General features: G+C 48.5%; 1 protein-coding gene across 7 annotated transcripts in view; it reads left to right on the top strand.

Moving 5' to 3' along the window:
- The window catches only part of TEDC2 (tubulin epsilon and delta complex 2), a 20460-nt gene extending 11011 nt beyond the window's left edge, over positions 1-9449 (top strand). For 2 of the 7 annotated variants that reach the window (XM_026858965.1, XM_026858960.1), the window contains exon 8: positions 6253-8761. In XM_026858965.1, coding sequence (XP_026714766.1) covers positions 6253-6549 — 297 coding nt within the window. In that variant the 3' untranslated portion in view covers positions 6550-8761. The other 5 variants (XR_003399465.1, XR_003399464.1, XM_026858964.1 and 2 more) reach the window with 5 other exon arrangements.
- Positions 9450-9523: the final 74 nt, after the last annotated feature.

Raw genomic sequence — 9523 nt, 5'->3', positions numbered from 1 at the left:
CCCAACAACCCCTTCTGCACAGAAATCCTTCCTCAGAGCCAGCCTGACCCTGCCCTGGGCAGCTTGAGGCCATTCCCTCTTGTCCTGGCGCTTGTTCCTTTGTCCAAGAGACTCATCCCCCCCTCTCTGCCCCCTCCTGTCAGGGAGTTGCAGAGGGCCAGGAGGTCTCCCCTCAGCCTCCTCTTCTCCAGACTGAACCCCCCCAGTTCCCCCAGCCGCTCCCCAGCAGACCTGTGCTCCAGACCCTGCCCCAGCTCCGTTGCCCTTCTCTGGACACGCTCGAGTCATTCAATGGCCTTTTTGGGGTGAGGGGCCCAAAACAACACAGTCATCAAGGTGCAGCCTCACCAGTGCCCAGTACAGGGGTCAGATCCCTTCCCTGTCCCTGCTGGCCATGCTATTGCTGATGCAAGCCAGGATGCCATTGGCCTTCTTGGCCCCCTGGGCACACTGCTGGCTCCTGTTCTGCCGGCTGTCAATCAATACCCCCAGGTCCCCCTCTGACTGGCAGCTCTCCAGCCACTCCTCCTCAAGCCTGTAGCCCTGCTGGGGGTTGTTGTGGCCCAAGGGCAGAACTCAGCATTTGGCCTCAGTGAAACTCAGCAGACCTCTTGTAGGATTCCACATGCACTAGTCATCTTTGGTTAGTCTGGATGTTCGTTGTGTAGAAACCTTCAAGGGGTTTATCCTGCAGCTGTTATCAGATACGCCACCAAGTGCTGGCCCGGGCTCCCCCCCTTAAGAGATACAGCATGTAGAGACTAAACAGTCTGCCTTCAGGGATATCTCTATTTAAACCAGAAATAATTTGCGTCTTGGTAAGGGAGATCTCACCAAAAGTGGTGTGGAGGAATGTCCCACCTCTTCTAGCCTCTCTGAGGGGTCTGCCAGCGTGTGAGCAGTGATGGAGCCTGTGGGCTGCTGAAATGATTGCATGTATGGCCCGAGCCGCAGGGTCCCACCCCTGGGGCAAGGGCAGGAGGAACTCCCCGACTGCCTGGGCCTGGAGCACAGGTTGCAGCTTGGAGAGGCAAAACCAGAGGAACTGTATGAGCATAAGGGAATTTCGCCAACAAGCAGTTTAAGATGCTGTTGAACTGGGGGGAAAACTCCCAGTGCTCTCTGTACGTGACAAATTTGCTGGTGGTGGTGTTCTCCAAATGAGCTTTCTGTGAGCTCTAGAGAGCAGTTTACTTAATTAAAACACTACATGCCGTCAAGTCTGAGGTATTAATGCCTGAATCAGCAACTTGTCGGGCAGCTGCACTCTTGTGCCCGTCAAGGGTTTCTAGAAAGAGCAATGGTGCTATAAAATGCTGAGACAGAAAGCCTGTAGAAATAGTGGGGGGAGCTATATGTCCTCCACACACATCTTTTTTTTTTTTTTTTAATTATACTCAAATCAATATCTCCCTGAGTTACAGAATTCAGCATGAGCTTGGGATTTCCAGCTGAAGCTTGCTGAGAAGTTTTGTCTGCTTCTCATAAAAGTGTTGTTGGGTTAAATGTGGGTGCAAACCATGCTGAGGATGCTGAACGTGGGTAATGCAGGATGCGTAGCGCTTGTCCAGACTGTCCCAAGGCATTTAATTCTCAGTATACTGTACGCAATGAGCTGGAAATGCCTTAACAGCTTTTTGAAAGCCAGAAGAAGGGGCCAGTGTGGATTTTTTGCAGGCAGGCAGCTAGTTCACGGTGCGCATTTCCAGTCCCGAGTTCTATCACCAGGGGGGGTCACTGAGAGGCTGTAGCACATGATGGATCTGAAACCAGGGGCTCTTCACTTTATATCTATAAAATGAGATTGATATTATTTCACTTTCTCATTAGCTTGATTTTGCCACATGTATGATTTCTGGAGGAAGACCTCTTGGGGTTTGTCTGTTTTTTTTTCTCAAGTATGTACACTGACGCTACACAGTTGACACCTGGTTTCACTGGAAGCTTCCTAGTCCTCCTTCACTTCCATTAAAAACAACCTCACAAAACAAAACCCCTAATCATGACTCAGTCCGACATGAAAACAATTCATTAAATACTTATTAAATCTTATATTATCCACCATACAGATTGAATACTATTTTTGTAACATCAGAACCACCATTCAGAAAAAAAAGATCTATCATCTTGGTTTTAGTTTGTGAAGAAAGAAGGATTTTAGCATTGTAATCAAGAAAAATCTATTGCTTGTTAATTAATCTGAGCCCAGTTAGACAGAAGAGACCGGGAAGCTGTGTGTCATGTATGCCAGGGTATAAAGAGTTGGTAATTGGAGGGAAAAATTTAAAAGCGAGTTTTGAACTGTAATTTCAGAAGGCAAGAAATTACAGCAGTGGGCTATTTAGACAGGCAAACGGAGATGTTTGACTTATTTTTAGACAGAACAAGAAAGATAATCAGTGGATCTGGAGTTTGGATAGGGAAAAAGCAAACAGAAGCAAGCTGTGAGTCAGTGGAGGAGACTGACTCTAGAGAAAAGCCTGTCTAACATCTTCCCTCCTGGTTTCTGAGAACACAAACTCCCAGTTGTGCTCATGCCTGCTGATTAGGATTTTTTCAGCCCTTGCATGTTGTAGTGGGAAGCAATTTATTAGTCTCATTTTATCTCCAGTTTAAGAAGAAAACAAGGGAGACAGTGCACACATTCAAGTCAGTAAGACTTCAAAATAGGGTTGCTTTATCCCCCACAAGGGAAGTTGCACAGTAAATTATGTTGCACTGCACCTCTGTAGCAGCTTGCCATCCTTTTTCCTGTAGTAAAACCATTGTGCTGTGTCTCTTGATGCAGCTGGCACCAAAGCCTTGTAGCTTTGGAATTTGGAAAAGTGAATTAACTGGGGATCTCACCCATTCGGAGCTTTTTTTTCCTGCTTCAGGTTCTAAATTTCAGAATATCCAACACTTTTCACTTTTGAGATGAAGTTTCTTACAGGATATCTTAGCAGTAAATCTTGCTTTTGAAAGTGCTGGGCAGCTCAGTGCTGTCACACAAGGCCATGGGCTTTTTGCTGGTCTCACTGCCTTCAGGAGGAATCGAGTATTTGTACCAACCAGACACATGAATACACAGAAGGAGAGAGCACAAGAATGATAACTAAAAAAACCCCACCAAAACCACAACCTCAAACAAAAAAAGCCTTTTAAAAAATTAATGAAACCATAAATAGTCTGCAGTGCTTTAATTACAATTCTGTGCTGGCTGTGTAATGGGACGGAATTCAAATTGCTGGATGCGGGGATGAATCAGGCATAGTATTCTTTTGTATTTTAACAAGTTTAGGCATATAAATTTAAACATAGCCCTGTGTTTCTGTGAGCCTGCAAGGCTCATTTTTAGTGTCATTAGGAAATATGGGGTGTTTGGCAAAATCCTTGTAAACTATTATCAATCTTAACTACATGGATTTGACTAACATTAAATGGTGTTTGGGACTCCGCTGTTCTGGAGGCTTCTCCTTGAGGGTGACAAAGCTCTCGGCAGTGATTGTGTTGTCCTTGCAAAAGCAAACCCACTGGATTTAATGGAGTTGTTTGAAGGAACAGACCATTAATGATTTGAATCATATAACGATGTTTCCCTTCTTCCTAGCAGTGCGAGTGCCACGGTCTTCATATACAAAGAGTAATTCAGTTTTGCTTATGACAATGAAAATGGCATTATTTTGTGGTTGTTTGGTTGGTTTTTTTAAAGCACCAATTGCAGTCAAATAGCTTATTCTAATGTACTATTATCTAGTGTGCATGCCCTGTGAGTCAGACTAAGCTCTGCTGGTGTCCAGCTCTCCGGGCAGCGCCTGCCCAAAGCTGTCCACGTGCAGGTATCCAGAGCATCTTCTTCAGGGGCAGAGGACATCAACAAAGCTGCTGTAGATCAGCTCTACTCCTAGTTCACTGTTTTTTCCTGTTTTTACATCATACCTAGTTCTCAGTATTGTTTGTGTGGAGTGTTTGCTGAGGTGTACCGTGGGGCAGTCAGCTGATGGGTGACAGGAGAGGAGCAGCAGAAGGCGCCACGGGAGGTCTGTATGCGCTCAGCCTGCCCCAGCGCTGCGAAGGACCAGAGCTCCTGCCAGGCACATGATATAATAATTCTTTTCCATCTGCTCCTATCTATATTTAAATCCACAGGAAAGCATCTTTCTTGTAAGACACACGAATCTCTAATTTCAAAAGCCATCCCTGTTTCGGAAGTTCCTTTGGCAGGCTGGCGCCGGTCTCCCCGCCTGTGCTGAGCCGTCGGTGCTGGGAGATGCTCCAGGGGGGCTCACCAAGCAGCGTAATGACACGGACCCAAAATAGCAGGGCGATGTCACCTAGCAACTTGTCACTGTTGCAGAAGCCCTTGTTGGAGTGGATCAAGGTGACACTTTGCTGCTATTTTCAGACCCACACTTCCTGGTGGCTGTTGCTGCTTTATTCCCCCGCCTTTTTTTTTTTTTTCCTTTTGCTGAATCATAGACCTGGAAAATACTTCTTAGGTCACTAGAATCCAAGACCGTGCCTCCTGATTTATTTTGCTGCCTATTTTCCAGTTTTACGCAACTTAAAATGGACTGTGAGAGGCCACCTGTGCTTCCTTAATGAATCTTTCCTGCTGTGTGAGGAGTTTCTTCCCTGTTCTTTATCTTAAAATTAACAGAGCCGCTCAAAACTTAATGCTACCTCTGCTAGGGTGTGACGGCATGTGCTGAGCGACCATGCAGGCACTGCCCGGGGTGTGTGTCTTGCACTGCCAGTGCCAGGAGGTGGCTGTGTTTCCCGGCACAGCCGCTGCCTCCAGTAAATCTAGATGTCACCATTTCCTCTCCCAGATGATTCCTCTCTCCCTCCAGGCTTTCAGCTTTTTAGCACTTAAGAGCTGCTCTTCTGTATTTAGGTAGCTTTTGCGAGTCCATGGATTGGGTATATTCAATGCCTATATGTAATGGCTACCTTAAAACTGCTGAAGTTGCAGTCGAGAGCTCAGAAGAAGCCCCAGTCCTGTGTTGCAGCTGTGATTTGGACCATCTATGGCGGTGGGCTACATGGTTGTTGATGCCATGTTCACCTGTTCTTGCTTCATGACAACTTTTCATTGCAGTCAAAGGTTGTTTATTATGGGGGATAGTTGTGCAATAAATAGCTACTCGGTATTTCTTGCCCTGGTCTTAATCTAATGTGTGGCTCGTGCATGAACTGTAACCGAACCAGCCTAAAAAAAGGCAGAATTTCTCATTTCCTCACAGAGCCACAGGGGAAAAAGCCTTGTGGGGATATCTTAGCTCTTACAAACTTCTGTGAGTTATCTTGGGTTTTGGTATTAGGTTGTTTTTTTACAGTTCCTCTGTGTGATGTCAATGTGTGTGATCTGTTGGTATTTAGTTTTTAAATGAGTGAGGGTTCAGAGCACACTTCTCACAAACTTCAGGGCTGCTGTTTGCTGGATTTCTACAACTCAGGCCCCAAGATACTGAGCTGTGAGTCCTGAAAATGAGAAACAAGCTGAGCATATATATTATTTCTTTGACTAGTGCAGGGTTATAAATTAATTGTTTAGCAGAGATTATCTTTGATTATCTTTGCCCAAAAGTTTTATTTGCCCTAAGATATGTTGTTTTCTGTTCTTGTTTCCAGGCCCATTACCTACTAGTTTCTGGAAAAAATAAGGCATAATTCCTTCATCTAAAACCCCTTCTACACAGTGGTACTGGCTCCAGGATGGAGGTGTGGGCCACCCTGGCCATGCAGGACCCATCCTGAGCAGCTGGCAGAGTGATGGGCTATGCGTGGGGAAGCTGTAAGCAGAGCAAGCAGGGTGTGGGTGTGTGCATCCTGGCCCTGACTTCTTTATTTTAGCATTTCCGTGTGGTCTCCAGATCATTTTGGCTTTCTAACATCTACTTTAAAAAGTTGATGTTAGTGTCTCTGGTTACTTATGGACCCCCACCATAAAACTCCTTCCTGCTGCCCCAGTGCTGGGCACTGATGTGCATCGCCTCCTGCACCTCGCTCCCCCTGGCCTTCCCTGGTGGTGGTCAGCAGCATATTTGATTCTGGATTTTCTTACTTAAAAAATGGAGTAATTAATCTGTTTTAGAAAGATCCTGAGTTCCTCATCCTTTTTCACTTCAACTCTGTTTCCCTCCTAGGGATCTGGATTACTGCTCAAAACAATCTTTCCATTGCCCACCAAAGCCATTAACCCTCTCTGCTCTTTTTCTATTCCTTGGAAACAGAAACTTCTGTTTCCAGGTTTTTCTTGCCTTCTCGCAGCTCTTTGCTGCAGTCCTGACAGCCAGGCTCCAGAGCCTCTCCCCACTCCGAGGGCGCTGCAGCCCGGCCGTGAGCAGCATCCCTGCTGCAGGGAGAGCTCCCGCTGCCCCATCCATCACCCGGACGGGTCAGCACATCCCTCGTGGGTACATATGTGTGTGTGGAAGGGGGTGTCATCCATCTCGGCTCCTGCAGCGTGACTCATCCAGGCCCAGCTGCGCTTTTCTCCTGTGGGAAGAGGGAGGAGGACGCACGCGAGTCTCTATTTCTGCTATGAAAATTACACCCTTACGTTAGTTGCAGCAGGAGCGTGGAGGGAAGGGGTGCCCACGTGGAGGAGCCTCAGCCCCACAAAGGGGAGAAGATTCGGTGCCCCCAAATAAAGGGCTCACACCATGTAGCTCGCACCAACCTGAAGCCTCTACCTCTCTGCCTTAGCACACTTGTGAGTTTTACAGTAACCCGCTGCAGAATCGGAGAAAAATTTGCCTGAATTTCGCCTCTTTGAATGGAGAAGGGCAAGTTCGTCCAGCTGCTTTCCACACATGAGGGTGAGAAGTTTCCTGGAGGTGACCCCATCCCAGCCTGAGGCTTGTGCAGGCCTGTCCTGGCCCTGCTAAGACTTTTTGCTTTTCCTTTCAAACCGGGGCAAAGCCAGCATGGCTCACTGATGCACACCTCTGCTATCTGCTGTTTCAGTACTTAGAGAACAAATTTCTTTTAAATGACCTCTGGAGTTTTAGAGGGTCCTTGGTTGGACATGCGGGCAGTGCTGCTTGCTGCTGCTCTGGAAACACTATCTGGTGAGCTGTGTCTCGGTATATATATATGGAGGAGTTTGATATATGCATGTATACATCACATGTACATATATATATATATAATTATAAGCAACTGTAACACAGGAGTGGGTGCAGTGGTTTGTACCAATGCAAGAGATGCACAGGGTTGCTACAGTGGGATCACATCAGTGTTGCTGAGTCAAATAGTCAAATTCCTCATGGATCAACACCTGAGATATATTAAAATGTTGTTTTTCTAACCTAATAGAGCTTGGTTTTGTCACCTACTTTTTCAAGGCCAGACACTGCTCTTCAGCACCACTTAAAAAATCTTGTAGAGCTGTCAGTCCACTGACGCAGTCATGTTTTGACGGAAGCTAAGAGTCCTTCCCAACCTGATGAGCAGAGGCTGGAAGCATGGGGCTGCTGTTGCAGGAAGGACCATCTGAGGCAGGCTGAGGTGGCAGCATCCTCCTCTCCGGGTGGGGGTTGGGGGTAGAGCTGTGTTTAGGGGTGTCATCACACCACTGGTTTCTGAAGAAGCAGTTTGCAAGTGGCCCATTGCCAGGCTTGTCACCAGAGTATTTTCTTCCAGACCCTGCTCTCAGCAGCAGCTGAACTTTTAGCTGAAATTTTCTTCAAGGGTAAATACTCAGCACAAGATTTAAGCCTGAGCAGTTGCAAGTCTGACAAAGCTTCACAAAACTGGAGATGGTGCTTGTAAGGGGATGTATCAGCCTTAAGAAGGCAGGGTTTGGCCCTTGCTGCTCAAAGGGCATTGATCAGCGGGGTTGTGTGGCTGCTCTTCCCCTCTAATGAGCAATCGGGAGAATAAATAACAGAACTTCTCAGTTTGCAGAACCCTTTGTGCTGCACATCTGACTTATCTGTAGTTATTTTCTGAGTGCTATTTATTTGCAGAGCCAGACCCTCTGTGCTCAGTCCCCAGTGTCCTGCAGTGGGCTGCCCTGGGCGATACTGCAGGAGCACAGACGCTCCCTGAAATTTGGGAATTCGCCTGATAACCTGATCAACATCCGCTTTTGCTATTTATGGATGTTATTTAAGAAACTAGAGGCAAATGACTCGAGGCAAAGAGAGATCCCAGCGCTCCTGCAGATCCAGCCACCTCCCTTCACATGCTAACAGGTCTCACAGCTTCCAGAGCAAGCCTGGAGAGGGGCAAAGGCTGATTCAAATCAGCTATAATCTCCCTTCCTGGGAGTGGGATGATTTCCCTGGGGATGGCATAGGACAGCACAATGCCCACAAAAAAGGGAGATAACACTTTCCAACTCTGGACTAATGCCCAAGCTTCCCTTTTCCAGAGTCAGTCCCATCAGCTCCTCTGCTCCTCCATCTTCTCACCTTCCCGCAGCTGCCCTCTTGCTGCACAGCTCCACTTCTGTTACAATGTGGGTTTCTCCTTTATTTTTGGCTTCCTCTCAGTTGATGCAGAAACACAGCTGGGCCCCATGAGCTTGGGGGAAGCTCTGACCTGGGAAAGGCTCCAGGTCTCTTACGTTTGCTGCGATAACTCATTCCTTTCCTCTCTCCTTCAGGAAAACTAATTAAAAGAAATCAGTGCAGGAGAAGCGAGGGGAGATGGGAACTGTTCGTGCCAACTCCGGTCTGTGTCTCCCTGATCCTCTCAGGAAAGGGCACAAAAAGGTTTTGCCCACAAAAATAAGTCTCTGCTGACAGTCAGAGCTGGGCAGGAGGTTTTTGTGCTCAGCCCTCTCCAGGCTAGCTGTATCTCCATCCCTTCTTCCTCCTCTTCCCTGCCCAGGAGCTCTGGGCGGGCTCTGGGCCAGGAGGCATCGCCGAGCTCTGCTGCGCTTTGCCACGTGCGGCGGCTGCTGTTGCAAGCGTGTGATTCTGCACTGGAGCAGGCTGCAGAGCCAACATTACTTACCTGTGCTAAACATTGCTGTTTCAAAATAATTGATGTTCAAGATTTGGGTGCTGCAGAGGAAGGAAGCAGAGTGTGCTGTCCCCGAGGGCCCGGGGCTGGTTCCCAGAGCCCAGCCAGCGCACCCTGGCTCTCCCTCCCGGGCGAGCTGCCCTTCCCGGGGCTCTGCAGGTCCCCTTCTGCCCCCAGTCCTCCCTGCTCCTACCCTACCCAGGCAGCGATCATCCCAAATCCTCCTTCACTTCTGCTCCAGCCCCATTCTTTCCAGGTTCCCTGACCAGTCACCCCAGTGCGCCCCCGGCAGTGTCCCAGCGCCGCAGTGAGTCAGTCCTGAACCCTCCCCAGCCCAGCCACCACCCCTGGTCCGTGGGCTCTGCGTGAGGCTCCCCCAAGCCCTGTGCCGAGGGGGCAAAGCTGGCAGAGGGTGACACAGGGAGAAAGAGTGACTTGGGAGGAGGCGATGGCATGGGTGCTGTGCGAGGAGGAGGCAAAGGGGCTCTGGGGAGTGGCTGTACGTCCCGCGGCCTGAGCCTTTGGGGCTCCGCTGCCCGCCGGGGTGTGGGGAGCCGGGGGGAGC

Source organism: Athene cunicularia (genome assembly GCF_003259725.1).
Source record: "Athene cunicularia isolate RWA chromosome 14 unlocalized genomic scaffold, athCun1 chr14_part1, whole genome shotgun sequence".
Taxonomy (NCBI): Eukaryota; Metazoa; Chordata; class Aves; order Strigiformes; family Strigidae; genus Athene; species Athene cunicularia.
The sequence above is the reverse complement of the archived record's forward strand: the minus strand, read 5'-3'. Positions and strand labels throughout refer to the sequence as shown.